The 25,626-nt window shown below is 47.6% G+C and overlaps 1 protein-coding gene across 1 annotated transcript in view; it reads right to left on the bottom strand.

Annotated features, from left to right (window-relative positions):
- Window positions 1–3,601, bottom strand: part of RAD18 (RAD18 E3 ubiquitin protein ligase) — a 54,149-nt gene extending 50,548 nt beyond the window's left edge. The window contains 2 exon segments of the mRNA XM_069811763.1: window positions 2,884–2,965; window positions 3,448–3,601. Coding sequence (XP_069667864.1) covers window positions 2,884–2,965; window positions 3,448–3,507 — 142 coding nt within the window. The 5' untranslated portion in view covers window positions 3,508–3,601.
- Window positions 3,602–25,626: the final 22,025 nt, after the last annotated feature.

Below are 25,626 nucleotides of genomic sequence, written 5' to 3'. Positions count from 1 at the left end.
TGGGAAACAGCACTGGAACGCTAACTGAGAGGTGGCTTAAATGTTTCCCAGGAAAAGCAAGTCATACCACCATCACAGGATGGTAGTGTGTTTGGTGAAATATGCCATAAGCTTCATTTTGTCACAGTGTATTCCTGAATTTATTCTACTTTCTCTACTTATCTGTGAGCTTTCATAACCACTTCAAGATACAAAAAGTTTCATCACTCTCCAGCAAAACAGATGCTCACTTACTAGATCATTATTGGTCAGAGCCTCAGCACTTAACACATTTAGCAACAGCTACCTAAGCAGATATATTTCAAAGACTCTGTGAAGGAGTCTGAAAAGCAGCAGGAGCATTCATGCACTAATTCAACACTTAAAACTGCAAATCCATCAAAATACTCAAAAATTACATTATATAGTAAGATGTGATATGGGGGGAAGGAAGACATTAAAAAAAAAACATCAACTGAATGAACATGAACCAACTTACAGATCTAGCCTGCCAACATCCGACACCCAGTCACCTTTAGTAAGCAATGGGACTGACCTATGTTTGCAGCCATCACTGCTCATAGCCAGAGTAGCTGGAGTATGTTCAAGGACAATTAAGCTCTTAATCTTAACGTTTGTGCCTAGGGCTGTCTCTAGGCCCAGGCAGAGAAGACAACAGGCTCACAATTCTGTCCCCAGCCCCTTCTACCCCACTCGCCTCCTCTTCCAGCGGCTGCTCCCAGCACCAGCTCCATCCCTTGTTGGAGGGCAGCACCCTGATGGCAGAGGCAACAGAATGCAGAGCTCAACCACCGCCTGCCACCAACCCCTGGCTGGTTTCAGCCGTTGGGGCTCCTCAGGAGAGCAGCACATTTTAACACCCCTGTGCCAGCGGTCATACCCACAAGAAGCAGACCTGGCAGTGATAACCTCTTACACTACCTCAGCATGGATGGACAGTGTTTGTACTCTCAGACTGAAAGTGTAAGAAATCTCAGGGCCACAATCCACTCTGCCCCTGGTGAGATGTCCATATTAGAGAAGACATTCATCTTCAGATGCTATTATTATGTGAAAGAAATACGAATGGTACATCTATTCTGCCACTAAATATACAATCTGAAGCACTGTGAAAGTTAAACACCTGCTGTCAAGAGAGCTACTGAATGCTACCAGTCAGCCAAGAAGGAGCACAGGAGGAATTTTAAGTAGCTATAGGTGCAAACAGATTATAGAGATGTCTGGAAGCCCTGCAATAGATCATTAAGAAAAAGAGGAACAGAAAAAAAATTTGCAAGCAAATAATTACTCATTAATGGCAGAGGGCTTTTTGCTGCAATTGTACAATCTCAGTGGACTGAAGAGATTACACAGAGACAACTGAATAGGAAATACTTCACAAAAATCTTGATTTATTATAGAAAACTTAGGCTTTCTGAAATTTGCAGGGGGAAATTAAATGTGTGATCTGTTAAAAAAAGAAGGTAGACAGATTCTTTTCAAAGTTAAGGGCCTCTGAACCCAGCTGTGTCACAGGCAGGCTCTAACACCAGCTACTGTAGAGAACTTCCAACGCTCCCCACAATAAATATGCTGTTTTCAATGGTGATAGTTTTGCCAAGCTAAACTAAATTTCATTGCCAAGCTACAATGTCCTCCTTCATGTAAGGAAGAGGAAGTACTATAATTTCTGAACAAAACAATTATAAGCATTTATTTTAATGTGAGAAAAGGCAAGGTACTTCCCCCTAATCTCAGTCTCAGTAAACTGCTTCACTACCACGTTCCAGCAGATATCAGCCTGAGGCAGACAGAGCAGCATGGAAAATTTTAGGTCATAACACTTAATGCTTTCTGCCATACAGCTCTGCATTTTTTTTTCTGCCCTCAAGATGTTACGAAAGATACTTAAATGAAGAATTGTAGGAATAGGTGGCATTTAAGTGCATTAATCCAGACGATGTGTTTGTGCTGTCAGAAGGTTGCAGCTGTAACTGCACAAGAAAAGGCTGCTGGCTGCTTCACAGCTTCCATCCAAAAGAGCTCCTCAGAGGCAAACATCCTTGCTGGCTAAGCCACAAGCAGAACTGCTACATGTTTTATAAAGGAAATGAAGGATCGGTAATCTCTGCTCTACATGCCAGTAAATAATAAATGGTCAAATGGCGACTTGTCTCTGAAACTCTAAAGAAGAAAACTCTTTTCTGGGGACATTTTTCAATAGTTTTCTGTCACTTAGCTAAGGTGCAAGAGGATTTTGACAGCCCATAGAGCCCACAAGGTCATTCTCCAGTGTTGTGTTTCCTGGGATAGATGTATGAAGACCAAACCATTCACTCAAAATTTCTTTGAGTGCACCTTCTTCGGCCCTACCTGTCTGCCTTAATCTGTCAACTGAATGACAAGTCAGACTTAAATGGAGTCACAGGGCCAAGACACACTCCCATCACAGCCACCCCTGTACTCCCTGGAATGTATGGCAAGGTGCGTTTACATGAAATGTGTTAATTCTAAGTTCCACAAAATCACAGGATAGAGGGAAGAATGACACACCCCCCCTCTGTTGGCTTGCCACAAGTGCCCCATTTACCTTTGCTCCTACTCAAGCAATTTTTATTAAAACTGATGTTTCTGTGCAATTTTTATTAAAACTTCAGTAAGTTTAAACTGCAACCACCCAGTCAACAGTGATGTATTATTGACCCTCCATAAAATACCTTAATCGCAGGGTAGGAGGCACAGATTTACAATGAAAAGGAAGTAACAGTTCTGTGTTGACCTCTATGAATTTAGTCAGTACTCATGAAGTTAGGACAGCCCCGCCTTGAAATTCCTTCAAGAGCAAGGAATTTCCAGACAGCCCTTGCGCGCGAGAAGGAATTGTGCTCCTACCGCCGTACTTACAGTTATGCGAGCACTGGGGAATCATCATCGCGATGCTGAAGTAATCAAAGCATATCCCACACCGCAACAAGTCATCCACTGCCTGCAACAGAAAACCGAGGTCACCGAATAGCTCATGGGGGGGACATCCTGGGCCAACGGCAGGCTAGCGAGCGCCCGCTTCCAGCCCCGTCGTCCGTGCCTGTACGTTCTCACACCACGCACGTCAAGTCAAATCGCCGGCACCAGGCGAGGGCGGAATTCAGTCTCAGGGCCCTTACGGTCGGGAGCCCCGCGGCGGGGCCGTGCCGGGCCGAGCCGGGGCCCGCTGACGGCCGGCGCTCAGCCCCGCGCGGGGCCACGGCGGGGCCCGGAGGAGCGGGCCGGGCCCTCGTCCCGCCGCCGGGGAGAGCCGCGGAGGGCCTCCCCCGGCCGGCCTGCCGCCCGCCAGCCAGCCGCCCACCTCACAGGGCAGAGCGGGCTGCGGTGCCGGCGCGGCTCCGCCTGAGGCCGGGCCGCTCCCCGGCCGCCCCGCTGACACCCCGCCCGCCATCTCGCTCGCCCTGCCCGCCGCGCCTCACGCACCTTCAGCGAGGACAGGCTCGCCGGCCACGGCGGCTCGGGCACCGGCAGCGCCAGGGCCATGGCGGCCCGACCCTCGCCTCACGCCAGGCCGGGCCCGGCCCGGCAGCCAGTCCAAATCCCCCGCGCTGAGCCCTGCGCGCCGCCACCGGGCCGCGCTTCCGGCGGCGCTGCGGCTGCCGGGAGCTGTAGTCCGGGCGGCGGGGCCGGGGCAGAGCCAGAGGCCGAGGCCGAGGCCGAGCCAGAGCCAGAGCCAGAGCCAGAGCCGGGCCAGGGCCAGGCCGCCTCGCCGGGCCGCGGCAGAGCCCGCTGGCGTCTCAGCCCCGTCTCCCACCGGTGCCGCTTGCTTCGCAGCGCCCGTTTTGGTTCGCCTCAGTAGCCTCCATCCCCAGTAAGCGGCCTTCCAGGGCCTCTTTCCACACAGGTGTTCCAAGGGAACAGCAGAAAACGAAGGTGTCGACGCAAAACTCGCACCGGGGGCGAGGCCGACGAGGAGCACGGCCGTTGGCTGGTCACCGAACCCCGGTGCCCAGCTTCGGAAAGTGGCTCCCGGGGAGACGTGCCTAGCCGCACCCCCGGGCACGGCAGGAACCCGGTACGGAGCCTGGGAGAAGCCTCTTGAAAGCACGAACTTCTCATCTCAGGGCTAGAACACGTTCCGCTTGCATCTTCTAATGATGTTCAGTTAAACACCCACTTGGGAAATGTTAAGATCCTGTGGAAGAATATTAACTGAAGTAATTTTTCAGCACCAAATGCATCCTCTACCAGGCATTTTCAATACCTTCCTCTCCCCTTTTTAATGCACCTGTGGAAGTTACCACATGACACAGACATCCCCAAAGCTGATTGACGGTTGGACTCGATGATCCTAAAGGTCTTTTCCAACCTAAACGATTCTATGATTCTGTGAAAGCAGCTAAAATAATGGCACTGATTTGTATGCATTTGCTGTGTTCATTGAACTCCCATGGGCAGCTTGTGGATGCAATGCAATTCTCAACCACTGTGATAAGTTGTTTACTCGGGTGACAAATGAGGTGTGTCATTGAGTGATCCCATAAGCTAGATGTGAGAGTCTTCACCCGTAAATTCCAGGAGATATTAATTTAAAAAACATCTAAGACACTATGTCAATGAGATTTGGAAAAACAGCCCCCCCCCCAACTTCCCTTCTGCAGTTAACTCACTCCACCACCTCACAATCAGTCCTGTTTTCTGTTTACGTTTCTCTGCACAGGTGTACGTCAGCCCTTTGCTATGGGAACGACCTTCCGCACAGGCATGCACAGGGCTGTGTTGGGTTGCCATGGAAATAAGCATCATCATCATCATCATCATCATCACCTCCATCCTGGGCATGGCCAGATTTGACTCTCTGATTTCTGCAGAGGAGACATCGCAAAACCCAGGCTAAAAATACATGGCCTTATGGATGAAAACCAAAAAAATGGCAGGTAGCAATGGTCATGGCTGCGTACTGCCGATGTGGCTTCAGAAGGTTTAATAATTGCCTGGGTGTTTGGGGGAACTAAGCACATTGCCAAAGTCATGTAGGATAAAATTGCAAAACAAATTGCACTGTCTTGGTGCAATTCAAATTTCAGAAGCCAGCCACATACCAAGGCCTGCACCAAGGCCGTCCCGCCAGTGTGCAGGTAGTGCCCATCACACAGGGTGCTCAATGAAGGGGAACGGCATCAGTCCTCTTGCAGATGGTCCACTGCAATGCACTGATACACTTCACTCCACACTGCACACTGTTACGAATATTCCTGTTGATTAAATTCGTTGTAGCAGAGGTTTTTACACACACACACTGCATATTTAACTATTTTGTATATTAGTCTGCAGAACAATAATGCCTCCCTTTGCTTCCTTCATTTCACAGGTTTGTTTTAAGCACTTCACTTTTGCAGCTGCTGGTGACTCAAATGTGCTGTTATCTGAAACCCATGCGCATGCATGCCTGATCTTTCCTATGAGTTTTTGTAGCAGCGTAATTTCCACAGTCTTACTCCTGATTTGTGCTATTCTGATTTTTGAATCAGATAAAGTAAAGTCAAGCTCCATGAACTGGCACTCAATAATTCTTATATGTATATAAAAGGTACTCCATGACCCACACGATGGAGAAGGTCAGAAGAAATGATCATAATGGACTCTCCTGGCCTTACGCATTATGAATCTCTGAATTTATATATTTGAATGGATCTGATTACTGTCTGACACTTGCGAAAAGTGCTAGAATTCACAGAATAATTTCATTGCCATTTAAGTGCCCATTATTTTCACCTTAAAGAATCCATTTCTTCTGCTTTCTCTGCGAGCTGTGAAAAATTAATGTTTCAATCTCTTATGGTTCTTTTTCAATTTTCTCTTCTTCCTCTTCCTTTATGCACTCTGCAGATCTTGTTCCAGGTTTGCACACTTTCTGACATGAGCTTGTTGGTGGGCGATTAACTCATCCTCCCCAGGAACGGACACAAGCATTTCATTACTACAGCAACATGTTTATTTTTTATTTTGGTAGACTGGTGAATAGCAAAGGGCAATGAGTTTACAGCTGAGCACCATCCAAACAGGCTGCTACTGAATAAAAAGCAACTTAAACTATTTCCATGGTAAAAGCACCACATCAAAAAAACTGGCAAACCTGTGCTTTCACCTGAATCGTTCTCCATTATACCAAAAAAAAGTATGACTCAGAAGTTAGAGAGCATCCACCTTCTTAGGCAGCATGGCCAAATTATACCCTCAGCCTGCAGTGAGGGGGTGAGCTCAGGGCTGTGGGTTGCTCCCTCTCACGGGCAGCATTTAGCAGAGCCATCCTGCAGTGCATCTGGTTTGTGGTGGCTCTGTGCCGGGGGATCTGGAGAGACACGACAGGGTGGCAGGGACGGAGCTGGGGGCCGTCTCAGCTGGGGGTCTCACCCCACAGAGGGGCAGTCGTCATTTAGAAGCAGCAAAGGACATTTAAGCTGGAGCTGTCCGGCGGAGCCATGGATGCCCCCCCAGTCTTGGCAGCTAAAAAGAGCGTGGTTCTTTGCGAGCATTTTCCCCGTGGGCCACAGTCCTGTGGGCTGTCCCGCAGCAGCTCTCCCACCATGGGGAGAGGCACTGGGAAGCCTCTCACCCCCCTCCAGCCATACCAGACTGCCGGGAGAATTTGGACAGGCAAAATGCTCCTGCCTGCTCTGTTGGAGCCTGCTTGAGCATGGCGGGTCCCAGGGAGCAGACTTAAACCCAAGAACTCCTGCAGAGTGAGGACAGTTATCCTCCTCCATAGGAATGCTTCCCGCTGTTTTATTGGCACTTTGGACTTTGGTGTAGCAGTATTAAACTGGTTTATTTTGCTGAACTACCAAGTTACAACTTGTTATTTTACACAGAACACCAAAACAGAGAACATACACCCTCCTCCCACCCCCCTGAAATACTCATTTAAATTAAAATACCAGTAGGAGCCAACCTGCATTTCTGTAAGCTTAATGCCCTGTTCTGTTAGCAGAGAGAAATGTATGGAAAAGCTTAGTATGAGGTGGAGTAGCCTGACACAAAGCAAATCTCCAGAAGCTACTTATTTTCATAGTACTGTTGAGACAAAGAAAATATTTAAGTGGACTTTTACATAGTCCCCAGCTGGTTGCGCACAACTTAATAATGTAAAAAGTGCTTGTTCCCAAATGGTGCTCCAGCTTCAGCACTGCTTACAGAACTGTTGTTTTTCTCTGACAGACAAATGGATCGTCTTCAGCTGCCCATAGTAGATTGCTCTTGAAATGAAATGCTCCACTAAGATCTGCCTCTCATATGTATGTGTCACTGGACATACTTTGTGATAGAAATACAAATGCACCATGGAAACAAGCCTCTGGGACACAAGGATGTAGATTGGATGAAAATCTGCAGAAGAACATATTGTACTTAAAAAAAAAAAAAAATCAAAACCCAAACCATAGAACATTTTGAATTGATTGTTTCTAAATATTTTCAGAGATTCCTTAACATTCAAAGCAGTGGAAAGTTTCTCATCATGTCATTCCCAACTAAAAAGAGGAGAAGAGCCTGAATACCATGAATAAGATTGTTCAAAAACATTTAACATTGACCTAACTCTGCCCTTATGTTAAAGTTGGCAGCAATTTACTGTTTTCTACATGACTAAATTTAGCCTGATGTTGAGAATTTTAGAACAAAAAAATCCCACCATGAAGTACTAACTCTTGAGATGGGACTATACAAAGTCTCTGTCAAAGCAATCCTTTCAATAGCAATCTGAATTAAATATTCACCATGCCAACCAAAATAACAGCATTTCAGATCTAACATCTGCCAGTGCAGAGAGCGTGAACAACCCATCAGACCAACACAAGTTAACCAAGACAAGGTTTGGGCCAGCAACATAGCTAAGACCCAGCACTCATCCAAAGAGCTTTACTCATTCTTTCCTGGACTGAGCCAAACATACAGCATTGGTCAAAAGCCTGCAGCAACACGGCAAAGACGTAGCATGTAACAGCCTTTGGGTAAGTCACGGGTGTGCAAGAAGGTTTAGCACCACAGTGTGAGCTTACTATTTAGTGTCAAAGGTTACTTATGTGACAGCTAGCACATCAACTGGCATCATCTTTTTGAAATAAATAGTTTTAGCTAAAAACCAATACCACCTGAACGTATCAGTAATTTACATTTTGTCTTGTTTCTACTTTCAAAGTTTTGTAAGCAGTCGAGATTATGAGCTACAAACATATACATATATATTTTAATCAATACTACAACCTTTGTCATTTAGCAAGTTACAAGAGTCCAAACACAGGGGGTTTAAATAGAGTCATTGCTGGAGGCAGAGGGGTGTATTTTCGATGTCCAGTAAGACGTTTCTACCCTAGTTCCATGCTTCCAAGTAAAACGTAATCTAGCTGTGACATTTATTGCGATAGTAACTGGTAGCACTAATGACTTTTTTTTCTTCAGGAATTTGTTTGCAGTCTGTTTCCCTCTAAATTCAAGACGACAGAAGCAAAAGAAATCACATTATTTCCCCTTCCTTCACCAAATGCTCAGTGCAGCCTTTTGAAGCAAGAAGACAAGAGAGCCTGTCCTGGTGGGGTTCAGGTGGGGAGCGGGGTCCCTCGCTCTGGGGCGGGCGCAGGCTGAGGAGCCGCAGGAAAGCTCCCAGAGGCATGCTCAGGGTGAACCAAGCACGAGAGGGACTCGCTGCTCCTCTTCTCTTTTTTGACGATATTTGGGGAGAACTTGTCTATTCACGCTACAGCGTCAGAATCAAAAGGAGTTAGCAGAGTCACTCTGGCTGAGAGCTGCAATGGTATTTCAGACCCCCCCCTTTCAAAGCACATTACCAGCGCTTCTTAAAAGGTCTGCCATTAGAGTTTTATATGGAAAGAAGTGCGTAAAGCTGGGATCAAAAGTCTCTCCAGAGTGTACTCAATTTGGCAGCTTTAATCTTCTAATAATAGTCACTATTACCCAGACTGTCATTTAAGAACTCCTATTGACTATTAGAAAAAAATGCAGACAGAATTCTCAGGCATGAAGCTGAAGAGTAGAGTTTAAATGAGACATATAAATTACTTCACTGAAAAGTTCACTCTGGAAGTATGGTATTATTTTACAAAGCTAAATCTCTCTCTTCTTGCATATACCACAGTAGGGTATTCAGCGTTAGGACTGGCCTGGGATGGGGCAAGACCAAAACTCCCGCAAGCATGGCGGTGCTTCCTTCACACATCCCCGAGGGGTACAAACACTCTTCTGTGCCCTTCCCAGCATCTGCTGCAGACCATAGCTCATTAACACCTTGCAAGACCAGGACATAAATATTTGAAGTACTGCGCTAATATCAATGTATTTAGCCTCTTAATATTCCTGCAGCAGAGACAGCATTTTCTGTTTTCACAGGCAGGAGAACTGGGACATTCCGATGCTCACTGTCAGCATCTAATTCCTAGTGAATGTCTAGTGCTTGTGCCAAAGTTCTCTTTTCTGAGACAGAAAGAGCTATCAGAACCAGGAAATTTTATTCTTTTTCCCCTTCTTCTCAAGGCACAATCTGAAATGGTTCGTTAAAAATAATAGCATTAGTCTAACAAGATTATGTAGAATTGTTTTCTGTCATATCCTTTTCAGAGACAGGATGCACTGAAGAAATTTAACATTTCTGCTTCAAGGATTTTTCATGGCAGTGAGATGATCCAGTTTTAGTATTTGGACCAGACGCTGTCAGTCAACCAGCGATGCTAAGTGCCACTCAGCCGTTAGCAGCTCATAGGATCAATGAGAAGAACACGCGTGAAATGGGTCAGGTTGGGCGGGTGGCCATTATGGCAGCACTTGGCTCACCAGCACCATAAGAAAAGGACCCTCTGTCCAGTGTGTGTGCCATTTAATTGTTGAGTATTTTAGCTGAGAACAGCATGTAGTGAAGAACAGCATGGAATAAAATGTGCCTACCTTGGTATAAAAGATGCTGCTCAATCTTTTTAAATTTAAAGAAAGCAAAGGCAAAAAAAAAAAAAGTAAGAAATACATAAATAGCAAATCTGGAGGTTGATGTACATTACTGTGAATTCGGGGTGCTTTGTCCTTAGCAAACAGAAAATGAGCTCATGTGGTGCTTTTCACCTGGGAAGGAACACTGGTTTGTAGCGCAACGGTGGCACAAGCAGCCAAATCGGGGACAGATGGAGCGGCGTGGGGGAGTCAGACCTGTAGCGGTGGAAGTTCATCCCGGAGGAGTCAGCTGGGCTGGAGAGGAGACAGCCAGGAGCATTAACGCATTAACAGCATTTCTGGCAGCCCAGCAAAGGGCAAGAGAATGAAACGCACGAAACACAGAAAGGCCTCCAGCTCTGCAGGCATTTCTCAAATGTGGACCTCCTCTTTTTTAAACAAGCAGTATATGAAATGCCTCCTGAAATTAATAGAAGACTTCTAATGAGACAATATATTAGATCAAAAATTACAAGCCTTTTCACTAAGTGTTTACAGCCTCTAACTGTTTATTAAATAGTTTAGTTCTTCCTATACCACCCGCTTGGCAAAGGGCATATTGACCAAACAAGCTATTTAGTGTGGCAGAGACAGAGAAGGGGCTGTTCTGCTGGGTAAGCTAATGCTGTCATCTGCGCCTACCATCGATCTGATGTCCTCTAAATGGCGTAACGAAGCTTGGAAGTAATGGGGCAGAATGGAAGGATAAACTTTGTGAATGCTACTTAATTGTTTCGTTGCAGTGGCTTTCAGGAAGTACTTCTTTCCTACATCTTTGATGCTATTTATTTGGTTCAGCATACTAACCTGACCAAAAATCACTGTGTTCTGCGTGCTTCACCCTCGGAGAAATGCAGAAGCGGAGCCCACACACCCCTGACACCAGGACATTTTATTCTGCGTTCCCACCATTTCCTCAGAGAGCTGTGAACTTGGCAAGCTAGAGCATTGCAAGCAAACAGAACGACCAGATAGCAACGATCCACACAGCTTTGTCTCAAGCACACAGCATTGGGGGCATTTTGCGCAAGGCACTTTATAGAGGAAATGGCATTGCGTGGCAAGATGTTTTATGGCTGCTTTTACAAAATCCAATTTAAACTGCAGTTCATCTTTAGTGGCAGTTTACAAATCGATGATTGGCATTTCCAGCTGACACTGGGGCCCTGTGAGACACTCATGCACTTTACAGCCTCTTTCCCTTCCTCAGGTTTTCTGTGCAGCCCTTGGCAGCAATGACCCTGCTCTGCTGCTCGAGCTGCGGACAGCACAGTGACCGACGTGCTGGTGCATTAGCATCTCCTGGTCCTCCCCGGCGGCTGGCAGCACAGGGAATCCTGTGCACGCACCGGCCCAGCTCCGTCTGCCAACATGAGGACCTTCTGCTTCCCACCGCTACTTCAGTGCACTCAATGCTCAACCCAAAGCACGCACCTGATCAGCTGCTGCTGAAGCATCGCTGCTGTTGGTTTTGCTCAGCTCCTTGTTCCTTGGCAGATAACAGCGCTGGCCTGTTCAGCGTCAGCTCTCTGGAGAGTTTGGGTCTATTCCCAGCTCTAAAACCCACTCGTTCAACTTCAGACAAGGACCACCCCTGCGCCTCGCTTTCTTTATCTGTTAGGTTGCTCAGGGGCTTCACATGGCTGCTGTAAAGCTTTTAACATCTACAGCTGTGAATGTGAATGACTGCTTCAGTGTTTACAATTTATATTCCATTTTTTCCATGCCTGAACACACAACCAGAACAAAACCACTGCATTATACAGCATTTCATATGTTGCCCTCCCATGAAAAGTTCTTCTGATGTGTATTTTTCATTTTCAAAAGGAATAAAATTTGTTGTAACGCTCTAATATCTCTTTTGAGAGGTCAAAAATATGAACTTCAAAGTTGAGATAAGGAGCAAATTATTGCTCCAAAGTGCCACAGCCCCCCTGCTATGGCTCCGCCAACACAGGTGATGGCAGCTGTGTCCGCTGACAGTCCACGTTTCCACCCTGGGCTCTCCCTCCCTCCCTGCCCATTCAGCAGTCCCCTCTGGCTCTCCTTCTGCCTCGCTTCTACCTCAGCAGGTCCTGGACCCCCGCTGGAGCTGCTGTTACACAAACAAGGACCCTCAGCCTCAGTCCTCCTCCTCCTCCTCCTCGAACTGAGTGAGCGCATCCCACTCAGCACGGCGTCAAACCTCCCCGAACTTCATCAGGCCAAGCGTCCATTACCAAATGGGATTTAAATGCACTGTTAATTAGGCTCTGGTGTTCCCAGCCTACTCTTACCTCTGCTTTGATGAAACAGGGAAGCCTGCGTCTGCTGAACAGGGAACCCAGGAACTCTTTGAAGAGCCATTACAAAAACAGACCTCAACAGCCATGAAATAAGCTTTCACGAGACAGAGTACCTTCCACTCAAAACCTGGGCTTAACTTTTATGACTTAACCGATCTCTGCTGTTAGACAAATTGTGCCATCAGGGAAGATGGAGATGTGCCCAGCAGCAGGGTGGTGTGGAGGACACGGGAGCAGCACCCCGCTCCGGAAGGCAATGAGGATGCGCAGGCTCGGATCCAGCCCTGCCGGGTGGAAGAGACGTCCCTGGGAGGCAGCGGCGGGGTGAACAAGCTGGAAGCTGGTGCTCCCCTCCTGGCTGCTCTCAGCACTCCTCTGCCAGAGAAAAATCAGGCACGGGATCAAAGCAGCCAGAGGAGGATTTCATGGGGGTGGGCTATCAAAGCGTCTGTAAGGTGGTGCTGGGTCAGCCCTGCAATGTCTGTTATTTTTTTGAACATGTATAAATCACTGTGAGATTCAAAGACAACAGACAGCAGAGGCTGATTCAGAGGTGCTACTTTTTTCTTCATGTCATTAGTTGTTGGCTAAAAGCCTCCAGTTCAGTGATGGTCCCACCACCCCACTACCGTTTTCGTGGCAAGCAAAGTGCACCAGCCTCGTGCGCAGTAGTGCAGCCAGCACACCGAGAGCTTCGGTCACTGCCTTCCAAGCACAAAAGACAATTCCCTCATTTCCCAATTAGGGAAATCCTAATAACCTTTCATTAGTCAAAATGTTCACAGCCCGTGTGCTGAAACATATTTATCACCCGCAGCGGAGCTTATACTGGCAGGTAACACTGCACTGAACTCAGTCAGCTCCCTTCTGCTGCTATTTGTCTATGCCACAGGTCCATGAGTATCTGGTTGTTTCACACAGAAATGCCTTGAAAGCACAAACGAAATCTTTTTGTCTTTTTTTTTAGTCTACTTCAATGTTTTCAGGCCAATGTAAATCAGTGGAAAAAAATCTTACAGTTTTATAGAGCAGCATGGAAACTTCCATGAAAAAGCTGTTAGCAGCTGAAGGAGCCAGAAATAATATTTAAACTTTCTCTTGAACTGTTTTGAGACAGACACGATGAGTAAAATCACTCTGGGCATTTCATAATAAACCAATGCTGATCAAGTTGGACCTGACCTAAGGGCAGCATGAAATGCCAGTGACTGCTTGACAGGCAGCTTGGGGAGAGGAGGCAGCAGACAAACCCATTGCAGCCCTGACTGGAGGCAGGGACAAAAATTCAAATAATAAGCCATCAATGAATTAGTCTTTGCTGATTTTGGTCTTCTGCTACAGCAGATGCTTGTTGACGCTAGATAGCTGTTGTTCTAGCATATGCAGATACCTCCCATTTGGACGCTGATGCTGATCCAATAAATGTTACGAAAATCATGAGTAATCTCACTAGCTCTGAGTTATTCCAATATAAAAACTATCAAACTGATAAGCTGTGCACAGTTAGACGCACTGTTAGGTCTGTAATATTTTCCATTCTATTTGATCATCTCCAACAGCTTATTCTTTTGCCAGCTTTTTGGTTTAGAGTCTCTGTTTGGCTGCTTGGTTCTCAGCCTGGGTGCAATTCCTTTTTTTCCCCTCAAAAAAAAAGCTGAACAAAATTAATTCAGCTACTTACAGAAATGCAAGGATGCTGTGTGCTTTTAAGAAACAGTACCAGCAAAAAGACCCCATAATTAGCATCCAAGCACCAGAAAAGGCAGCACTACGACCCTTTGTTTCTCAGCATGAAATTACTTTACTTTCCAGCACTAAATTTCTTTTAGTGATTTCCTGTGTGGTTTTTCTGTGTCTCTGAGTGTGCACAACATTCAGTGCTCTGTATTCACCCCCAGTGAGAGCTGCAATTAAGGTAACAGACAGTAGCTATCAAATAGGAAACAACATTTTGCATTCCCATGCAGAGGAAAAATGGGTAAAATAGGTGAAATACAAAGGCAAAAATGCCAGTACATTAATTGAAGTGTTTCTCAGGTGGTATTTCAGCTCTCCTGCGCAGATTTAGCCTTTTTCAGCTGAAGGACTTGGGAGCAGAGTTTGGATACAAACTGTTCCTAGCCTCTTGTGCCATACATCTGCTGATTTTCCACCAAAATGCAGAACATTAAGCAGTTCTCAGCCTTTGCAGTGCTGGGGTGGGACAGCTCCCTCTGCTCCATCTCCAGTGCCCGGGCTCTGCTCCCCCCGGCCAGGGGCAGGTTTCCCCACGCTGACACCAAGAGCAGCACCAGGCAAGAAAGGCAGTGGTGCGTTATGCTGCGACTGGGAGGGGAGAACGGTGCCCAGGGGTCAGATTTACTGAAGATCCTGTAAATCCCTAAGGTAAGATCCGTGGAAATCACTCTGCCATGCAGCTATGTTTTAAATACTTCACAGCAACTACAAGAACATCCCCTCTGCCTTGGAAACACGGCAAGTGTTGTATCAGAGCACAGCAGCATTCCATCTAGCTCAGTTGTAGGGTAGCCAAAATAAGATGCTCTGGAGGAAGACAAGACAATGTCTAAAATGCTGTATTGGGTGAACATACCAGAGGGGGAGAGAATCTTATTTCCTGCACTTGACCTCAACAAAAGCTGGGATTTCTGCTCCACAGAAGGTGCTGGCTGTAGCCAGGATGGGCTTTGTGTAAATCTGTGCGGACCTGAAGGGAGAAGCCAAAGGGCTCCAGAGCTCACACCCAGGGATGCAGGTGCAGCAGCATCACCAGCACCTGCTTAAAAAGAACTTATCTAGGAGGAGAGAACAATTTGGATAATTGAAAATGCACTTGATTCAACATTCTCGCAAGCTCTGGCCCTGCTCATCACCCAGCAAACCTCCAAATGAATCAAATCATGGCAGCCATGCGCCTGACACTACAGCCAGGGACTGGAAGTCAGGAGGTTCTCCCAGATCTGCAAATTATTCCGCATAATTCTTTTACAAACTGCTCTAGCTTTTTTCGGCTTATATTTCCCTTTTCCTGAAGGCAGTCCAAAGAACATAGGGTGGCAGTCAAAGGAGTCAAACAGTAGGAGGGAGTCAACAGCAAGGCCACTTTGAGTAAGACATCATTCCCCAACCCCGCTGCTGCTCCAACATGCACCATTTATTTTCCCACAATTAATTACTCAGAAGTGGAAGAGAGGCTGAATATCTTTTCACTGGGCTCCGGCCACCTGAAGCACTTTCCAATGTTGGTTTAATTAGAAATACAAGTTTTGCCATCAAGCTCTACAGCTGATCATGGACCTTCTGCCCAGAGCTCTGGAGCTCACCGAGGGCATGAATTTGTCCTGTGCCTCCTGCCAGCCCATGCTCCCACCAGGAGAAGTTTGTCCCAGCAAGCCTGCTTGTTAGTAAACACCAGTGGTCCCCAGCACTTTCAGCATCGTCTCGCCAAGATGCTGATGAGTCTCCAGCAGCCACTGAAGATATATTTCCCTGAATCACAGCTTTGCTAACTGTGCCTCAGCAAAGACTCTCACTGCTCCTCATGCTGCTGTGCGTGTCACCTACAATGCATTTATCTCTTCATTTTACTGAGTTAACTGCTGCTCATCAAATAAACGGGTTGTAAAATAGCTAGAACAAGAGAACTATGAACAGGCAATTTTGGCTCCCAGTCAACTTAGCCTCTTTATGCCTGGATTTATGTATTAGCAGTGAAACTAAACAGGGAAAGAAAGAGCAATTTATAACCAGAGCACCTGCAGAAAAAACAGCTCCAGCCACCTTGTGGTACTTGCAGTGCAGAAGCAAGCCTCCTTTCTGGACGGTGATAAATAGATATTGATAACTCAGCCTGCAAAGAAAACTCTTTTCCTGTCTAGGGTAGAGCTGAGATTCCCAGACTTTCCAAACCCAAATTCAATGCAACCGAAAAGTACAATTCGGGGTGGAGCGGGGGGGCGAATCTACAGTTTTTAAAAATGATTGGTTCAGATTAACCAGACATTGCCACAATAATTTAAAGTTCTTCTACTACTGCTGCTTCTGGTTTGCCTCTTTCCCTTTCTATAATTCAGTCTTCCAAGTAATGACTCTTGCAACAAAAAGTGAGTACATTTCATTTTGATAAATTCAAAATAAAGTGTTTTTCTAAGTCAGTTTCCAATGAGAGTAACTCCCTTTCCTATAAAACATAATAGATGTTTAACACTTGCTTCCCCACCAAAAAGTTCAGTGAAAATTTTCATTCAGCTTTATCTGCAAAATCAGGATAGATGAACTTGTGTGATATTTGCCCCTCTTTAATTTGCAATTTAATCAGACATGTCTGCTAATTAATTATCTATGAATTAACAAGCAGCAGGAAATATATTCATACACTAACATGTGACCTAATTGTGAAGTGACAAAAACTGATGTTGATGTCCCTGGCTTTTATGTGCTGCTATCTAATTGTAGGAAAGAAATCTTCCATACATTGTTGAATTTACTGACCATAGGTGACCCTGGTATTTCTGCTCTGCTCTTGCAAGGGCACCCATGCCCAGCCAGCCATTCAACGGGGCACCCCTCAACCCAGGATCACCAGGTCCCACTGCCCTTCCTGGGAGAAAGCGGGGGGGGGGGGGGGGGGGCAGGTAAAAGAGAAATTGTAGGAAGTTTATATTTCTGAGCCTCAGGAAGTGTTATAAACAGAGAAGATGAAAGAAACAAAAATGATTTTTAAGCAGTCTTTAAAGCAGCTGCTGTATATGCAGCTACAGCAGGTAATTCAGAGATCGTTACCCTGCTGTGCGGATGAGCGGAGGGGCTGTGGTCTCCCCTACTGCATCCCGTCGCACGCCCCGACGCGGCGCCTGGGGTGCCCTTTCCCAGCACACGGACAGACCCGTGCAAGGTGGGATGCGGCAGCGAGCACCTGCCGAGCTCCCCGCGGGCGTCCGGCACTGATGCGGCTGTGGTCAAAATTTCCTTCTCCTTGGAAGCTGCGCCTCAAGACCAGATCCCCGTCCCAGTTTCTCTGCTCGATGCCAGTCCTGTCAGAGGCACAAGCGAAGAGAATTTCATCATCCCTCGGAGGCTTTGGCAAAGAGGCTGTACATTTTTTAATGGCACCATAAACAGGCACTCATTCCCTGTTTATTTGTGCATCTTCTGGGCAACTGTGTGAGCAAGAGCCTTTGTCACCGCTTTTCCCATCAAAACCCTAGCCAGACCATTTTAAATGAAGCCTCACGGGACAAATTCCAGTCCCAGAATTATCTGTTTTCTCCTCCGGTCTCATGTTGACTGGGACTCCCAGAAATCATTTAACAGGCAAAAAGAGCTTGTTGTCGTCGTTGCCAGCCATTAAGCATAGCTAGCTCTTGCATTATTTCTTTCTTGTTATTACCTTTCTGCATTATTACCTTTCTCATCTGTAAACCCTCAACTGCACATTTGTTCCCCACCGCAGAGCTGTACTCACTGGGCTGTGTGGCTCCTCCCGCAGTCATGGCACTCTGCACTACTCGCTGCCAGCTGATGCTCTGCTTATAATTACTGAAGAAAAAAGAAAGGAAGTAATGGTATTAATTAAAAATCTATTGGAAGCATAAATCAGTGAAAGTTCAGTGTGGCAGACTGTCACAGAGGTCATGCCCAAGTTTTCTTGTTCTGTAAATAATTTCACCATATATTTGTACCTGCTAAACTGTGTTTCCTTCTTTGCATAAACAGGGGGTAAGAAAAATTGCATTTTTTACTTAAGCCAATTTTCTCCATATTGCTCAGAGCTTTTCACTAAAAGGAACAGCTATTTCTGTGGTTGCTCCACAACAGACAACTGTTCCAGCCTCCAAGAAACCATTCGGTTCCTTCCTGTAGAGCAGACATGAAGGCACGTAACTCCTGCATTACTGCTGGATATCATTTACATTTATAGAGAGGTTTCCTTGCTGAATTTCTGAATATGGAAACTTTATGTAGGAGTCATCCTTCTCCCAGCTCTGAAATTCACCTGACTCCATGGAGAAACAGAGTAACTGCTTAAAACCAGCGTACAAGTACTTAATAGCTTGGGCTGAACAGAAAGAGCGGCAACGACTGGGATTCGCAAAGCTCTTCTCCAGTCAACTGCCAACCAACCACACACAAAAAGGAGCGAAAGGCGTGAATCTGCCTTAAACCAAGAGTAGAAAAAGGTCTGGGGGGTTTGCTCCACTCTGCACAAACCGAGCGGGCACCTGCCGGGTGGGTGAAGGCTCTGCTGCCTGAGAAGCGCCTTGGAGCCGTGGGTGCCCCACAGCACAGCCTGGAGAGGAGGAGGACCAGGACCAGGACCAGGACCAGGAGGACCTGGCAGCCCGCGGGCAGGGCAGGGAGCCAAGCCTGGTGTCCAGTGCCTCGTGTGAAGCCTCTGAAACACTGCATCAGCAGACACCATCCCACAGACTGTTTCATAATTTTTTTCCCCAACCAATGCCATCTGGGTGATTTGAAATGAATTCACAACTAGTTTGGGGCTGATAAAAACTGTTGCTGGGTGAAGTTATTTGCTAAAGAGACCCAAGCCCAGCAAAACCCACATGTGCTTTTTTCTAACAATTCTTCAGTAAGTACTTGAAACTGGCTGTAAATGAATGGCACCAGGGTCACTGCAGATGCCGGAGTCTTCAGAAACGAGGACGAACCAGGGGGTTTCCACCAGTCCCTTAGCCCCAGCTCTAGAAGAGAGGAATTACCATCACAATATGGAAAATTTCTACATCATCTTTTGCAGCAAAACCATCTCTGTTGTTTTTGGCCCCTGCAGCTCCGCTCAGCCCGGCTCTGCAGAGGGCTGGTCCCGTGTGGAGGGGTTTGGATCCAGCCCCCGCACTGTCAGATGTCACGGCCACAAGCCTGAATTTCCCATTGGGAAAGTAAGACTGTCTTCAAGTACAAATCCCCGGCCTGTGACATCTTTTATAATGAAACAGGCTCCACTTTTGCATTTGCAACGAGATGTAAACAGCTCCTGTTTCCGACAGCTTGGCCTTTCATTGTAGCTAATTTGCACATTTGTATTTTGAATAAAACGGCGCCTGGCTGCTGTCCCCGGCTCAGTAATGAGATTTTCTGCCCGTCAGAGATCCTGCACACTCAGTGGCTGACATGTTTTCTAGATTGCATAATCTATTGTGGCTAATCAGCCTCACTACCGGCGCTTCTTTTTTCATACATCAGCTCACTGGTAGTAGTCAGAAAATATTCTTTGCTATAAAACACTTCGTTATCGTACTGAAAGTCTCTTCTGGAGAAGTGAGCTACTAAGACAAAAAAAAAAAAAAAGGGAAAGCAGGTTCCTCCTCCTTAGCAATACTTACGGATGTTTTCTTTTTCTGTATAACTTCGAGGAAGAAATGGTGCATTTGACCGATTTTGTGGAAACCTCGTCTCTTCAAGCTGTTCCAGGAAAAGCTGAAAGTCTCTTTCCCACCCCCACTTCCGACATCAGGGTTCTCAGCCCACACTGTACTACTGTGATTTAAGCCCCTCGGCTCAGCAATAGCACTCACGCACAGACTGGCACGTTCCGAGGGGGTGCGGAAGCGGGGCAGTGGGGGGACCTGGTGTGCAGGGGGGTCGTGTTGAATCAGGGAACGCTTCAGAGCATCCCAGCCAAGGCCGCTGATTCCCAGGGTTTTCCTTAGCTTAATAGTAAGCAGCAAGATTTATGATTTCTTCCACTATCCATGCCTACAGTGAATAACATAGTTAAGAAATGCAGGTGAATAACTGCAAAATAGGCTAAAAGCCAAATTAACTGGAGCCTGGTAGACAATATTGCTCACCATCCTGCTTTCAAAGGAAAAAATAATTAAAGTGACTCTATTCTTTTTACTACTAGAATTTCATTTGGAGTAAATCACAGTTATCTGGAAAACTTCTAATGGGATAAAAGCAGAGGGATGGCAGGCAGCAGCCGCTGAAGAAAAATGGAAAGAGGCTCGCCGAAGTTGGCATTGAGGAGGTGGGGGAAGATGGTGTCCCTTCCACACGGATGGATTTACGCTGCTGGAAGGTAGGATAAATCCCATGGCCCCCTTTCTGACAGGGGAAGGCTCTGAGAATTGCGTTGCCTGATCGTTTCTGCTCTGCTGTCTACAAGCCATTTCTTTGCCTTCTGGTTTTCAGAGGCGTGCAAGTCAAAAGGAGACGTTTTAATAAATTCCAGAATGAGTCAGCTTGCAGAGATGCATCTCAAGAGCCTGTTCTGATAAGAAATAGAGAAAACAGGAGCAAGACAGCGTGACATTTATTCATTTATGATACATCTTACTAAGCAGAAGAGTCTTATTTCTCCAGGGTCCCATCTCACAGCCCGTGCAAACCAAACGCAGCGTGATTTTCCCACAGCCACAGCACAAAAGCCATTCTCCTCCCTGAAACAACTTCCAATTCCCCACTGCGGGCACCAGCAAAGCCACGGGCACAGATCATCACTGGAGACACCCCACAGCTGTCACCAGCTCCCCCAGTCCTCGGACTGGGAACAGGCACCAGCAGCAAATGGGAACGTGCTGCTCCCCTGCTCAGAGCTGCTGCCCTTCCCATCCGCCACTGCCCTCTGCTTGCTAACGATGGCTGCAATGGCTTCACTTTCTCTTTTTTTCCAAAGAAAAATGCTATTGAAGGGAATCGAAGCTGTATGAACCAAACTCTGAATTTGATAGTCCTTTGTGCAGAGACTGTAGGTTGGAATTTGAAAACACTTTCTCAAGTATCTTCAATCTTCTAAATCCCCCTTTCAATGTTATTCCCATAAAATTACATTTATTTCATTCTCCAGAAAATTTGGAGATTACTCTATAGGTTTCACTAAACAATTATAAAAATTAAAACTCTAAAAACCCTCTAGTTTATTTGTACTTGTCAGCTAATACAATAAAAACAGTTAAAAAATCTGATTAGACGGCTACTTGGAAATAACCCCAGAACATAAAGGAGGCTTAAAAAAAAAAGATCAAAACATCATATTCGCAGAAATATGTAGAGCAGAAATAAATTATAAAGATAAGTGGATGGATGGCATTGCCTTTCCCAGGGGCCGATCGCGCTCCATGTGTGCTCCGTGCATGCAGCACTGCCCGGGCACCGTGAATCTGCCTGCGCTACTCTGCATGGCAGAGACGGCAAACCCAGCGATAGACAGCCAGGATCTGCTGCGACATCTGCTTCTGGTCTTCTCCCTCCTCCTGGCCAACACAGCACGAAGACGCTCACACCGCAGCTCCGCAGTGATCTATTTGTCCTGTCGGGAACGTGCCAAAGCATCGGCAGCCTCGGGACTCGCACCTCGTGTTTGGGTGAGCGGTGCTGGTGACTCCGTCAGAGCTGCACCGTGACGAGCTGCAGCCTGTTACGGTGATGAAACGCCCAGGGTTTAAAGCCCATTTTTCTGAAAAGTCCAGAAGTTGACTGAAATACTAAACTTTCCTGGCCAGCACAACCGCACAGCTCTGCCGTCCAAGGGCTCGCGCTCCGCACCAGCAGCGAGCGCAGCCCCGGCTCTGCCGGGTCTCACGAGGCATCGGCCAGAAAGTGCCAGGACAGGGTCCGGCCGGGTGCCACCAGCCAGCGGTGACCGGCACGGTGCCCTGTGCCACCTCTCAAGTCCAGCTACAGCGGGAGGGCGAGCTCCAAAGGGCAGGAGGGTGCCCGGCTCCCTCCCATCGCCTCACGCACCCACCCCGAACCCGCAGGGCAGAGCGGTTTGGACAAATTACTGCTGATGAGTCTGGGGTAAGAAGCATGTAGGGTTTGACGCCAATGGTAAAAATCAAAAAGCCTTGTATGTTGACAACTGAAACACCAGGTAATTACTTAATTGACTCCATGATTTCTACCTTGGTACAGGAGCCTGCAGCACTCAGGCTAAAAGCAGAAGTCCATTAGTAACGCTAGCAGCAGTTTACCTCCCAGACCACAGAAAAGCAGAAACCTGGAGCATGTCCTGTGGCAGCAGTGCAGTATTTGGAAATGAGACAGACACGCTGCAGCCGTTCAGCTGCTTCAGCCACGGCCAAGGGAAGACACGTGCTCGGGGGAAAGGCATCGGCTGCAAGAAACAAACCAACCCAGTTTCCCCAGCCCTGCCCGTGCCCGGCCGCAGAGGCAGCCCCAGTCCCCCAGGCTCCGGCTCCTTCTGCCAGGAGCGTCCGTCTCTGCCAGACCCGGCACCGTGGCCAGCAGCACACATCATTAAAATTTCAACACAAAAGTGATTTAGCCCAGTTCCCCGCTGGGTGGTACTGGGCAGACCGGCAGCAGCGGTGCTCCCGCTGGGATGCAGGAGGGGAGCGGGAGGAGGTCGGCAGCCTGCGGCTGGGCAGAGGGCACCTGCCCGCACGAGGCTTTGCAGGTTTCCCACTGCAGAGCCGGGTGCTGGGGCTGCTCCCAGCAGCAAAAGATGGGCAGGGAGCCCCTCATCCCCTCCCAGTTGCTGCCTTCCTACTGCACCGGCCAGCCGGACCCATTAAGGGTTTAAACCAGTAAGAGGCAAACAAGTCAGCAAAGAAGTTAGAAAGATATTGCACAGAAGCACTGCCAGCATGGGAAAGTACCGCCTGAATGAAATAATGTCTTGAGGCCAGTTTAGCTGTGAGGTCTTTACAACATTTCCTTGCACTTTTCATAAGACAAACCAACCATAAGGTAATTTACCAGGAGCTTGCCAATGCATGTCCTTAAACCAAAAAGATGCAAATCCCCTGCTCTGTCATTGCACTTGCTGCCGGTCGGCACCTCCCTGGGGAAGGCACAGACACCTCCGCCGTCGGCAGGACGCTCTGGGAGAGCACGGCCAGTGCCACCGCACCGGGCACGCCGACGGGCACCGTGCCGCGCATGCCCCAGCACCCTTACTCACCGGCAGAGCCCAGCTAATTCAGCTGTCAACGCTAAGATCAATAACCTCGGCTTTAAAACGTAGATAATTGTCCCAGTTAAGTTGACTTTGGCAGGAATAAAGCCACCCTCGCACCAGCCAGGCTGGGAACAATAGGTTTGGACTTTTGTTGTTATCAGCTCATTTCAGAAATGCAGCAGGGCAGCAGAACGTGTTTGTCAGCTGGATCCAAAGGTATTAGTAAACACCGCGAGGTAATGGATGGGTGAACGTGAGGTTTGTCCCCAAAAGACCTATGAACAATGTATAACTTTTTACAGGAAACAATCATTTATATAATTCCCATGAACTTCTGTTACCACACCAGGGGAGGAGGGAGAAGGGAAGGCATTAGTCATGCACTAGCAGATGTTTTGACTTATGTAAGACTTTTTTTTTTTCCTTAAAAAAAAAAAAAAAAAGGCTGCATCTCACCCTGGAGGCTTCTTGAGAGCCCCCTCACCCTCAGTTATCTCAGTGGCAGGGCAGTTAGGAGGTCTTGGGACTGCAGAGAAAGCTGCTATGCTGGGGCTCTGCTCCTGCAAGGGATAATTCAGCTTCTTTTGCCGAGTAGCGCAGTGAGCTGCTACGGAGGGAAGGTGCAGAGCTTTCTAAACCACAGCCAAGGACCGCAAGTCCGCGTTTCAGTGACTGAGCGCACTTGGCTCCGAGGACCCACGTGAGCCTCTCCCCGACGAGACACGCTTTGCAGAGAGGCCGGCGCCTGCTGCGGTTTGGGCTCAGGAGACGAGGGCCACGTCCAGAGGTACGCGGCGCCGCGCCGGGGCTCCCCGCAACCGTGCACCAGCTACACCGCGCAAGAGACATTCACGTTTCAAAGTGGTGAGGAGAGCAGAAAGGAGGTGGCTTCCACCTCGGCGCACATCAGCGTCTCTCTCCTGACCGCGCGGGACCACCCCGGCACAGCCGAGCCGAGGATGGGGCTCCCAGCGTGCCCAAAGCCAACTCACACCTCCGTGCAAAAACTCTTTGGAGAAACACCAAGACACAAAGTCTCCTGCTGGGACAGGCTGCCGCTGTCCCAAGAGCCCATCGCACTCTTCTTCGCAAGCCCTGTGGAACACTCAAAAGCCAAGTAATAAACCAAAACATGTCAACCCCGTTAGCACTGGCTCTGCAGCCCGGGCTGGGCTCTGTGCAGGCTCAGCCGCTGGCCCACACCAGGAGCGCTCTCGATCTCGGTGTTCGGCTCCTGCCTTTGAGCCGCTCAGCGGCAGCGATGCTGCTGCCACGACCCCTCGCGAGCCCAGCCCTTCCCCAGCCCCACGGCAGGGCTCCGGCGGGCTTCAGCACTTGCCTACTCGTTATTAAAAATACCATTTTTAAAAAAGCTTTTATGAAAGGGATGAAAAAACAGGTGCGACGACAGTTTGAAAGCGGCAATTCATCACGAGTTTCGTCAGTCTCCACCGGCAGCACATAAGGGGATGGTTAAAGCTGCTCTGTCAAGAACATTTACTGCTCGCTGGCTGAGATGGATCAGGGCGGGAAATGAGCGCGTTTGCTTTGAGCCAGTGTACGAAGGCTTGGGCTGGTGTCCAGCACCAGTGACACCCCTTCCCCATGGGAGCATCTCAGGTAGGACGGGGCCCTCGCAAGAGCTGCAGAGCCGCGTCCCGTCACGGTCGTCAGACTTGTCTGAAAGAGCAGCCAAAGACATCTGCGCCAAGCTCTTACTGTGGAACTCATGCTCATCTAATTTTCAAAATCCCCGAGGCGGTTGGTTATCTTAATTAAGATATTTATCTTTGTTAAATAGAACTGAACACATTTGCATGCCCACAGAGACCTGTCTTATTCATACTGATGGCCACTCGGGGTGGAATCAGGAGCTGTCAAGAGGGTGTCTGGCCTTTGGATGCTGACAACAGGTATTATTAGATTTAAAGGGCTGGGATAAGCTCCAGCGCTGGAGCTTCATTTCCAAGACACAAATCTCCATTGATTTTGTAGCACCAAGTACTCCAAGCCTAAGTCTCTGGAAGATTTCTGGGGAGGGAAGAAGCGTCTCTATGGTATAGAACACTACTGGTTTACCTGCAATGCTTACTCTGATCTCAATGCGCAAGATGTATTTAAAATTCAGTAAATTCCTTTTCCTGCACTTTGCTTTCATGAAACACTTAAACCAAAATGCTCTAACAGCTGTTGCCGTCCACCCGGCTGACAAGTGAAGTGATCCTGAAGCGCACCAGGAACACAGCGCTCTTTTTCAGCCGAGCTGCAGTCATAAAAAGGTTTCCAACTCCACACAGCTCTGCAGTATTTACAGAAGATGGATAATGCTGCAATCCCTAAGGCCTGCTAAAATCTGGTTTCCAATGTTTCTATAGAGAGTGAGCCTGTAGGTATATATTAAGGGTGGAGGAGGGGAAGTTAACAAAAGTTGGGGAAATACTCTTGTTAACAGAGGGAAATACTCCCTCTGCTACAGCAGCCAGCTTAGGCACAGGATAC

The sequence above is a fragment of the Haliaeetus albicilla genome, chromosome 24 (assembly GCF_947461875.1).
Source record: "Haliaeetus albicilla chromosome 24, bHalAlb1.1, whole genome shotgun sequence".
Lineage (NCBI taxonomy): Eukaryota > Metazoa > Chordata > Aves > Accipitriformes > Accipitridae > Haliaeetus > Haliaeetus albicilla.
The sequence above is the reverse complement of the archived record's forward strand: the minus strand, read 5'-3'. Positions and strand labels throughout refer to the sequence as shown.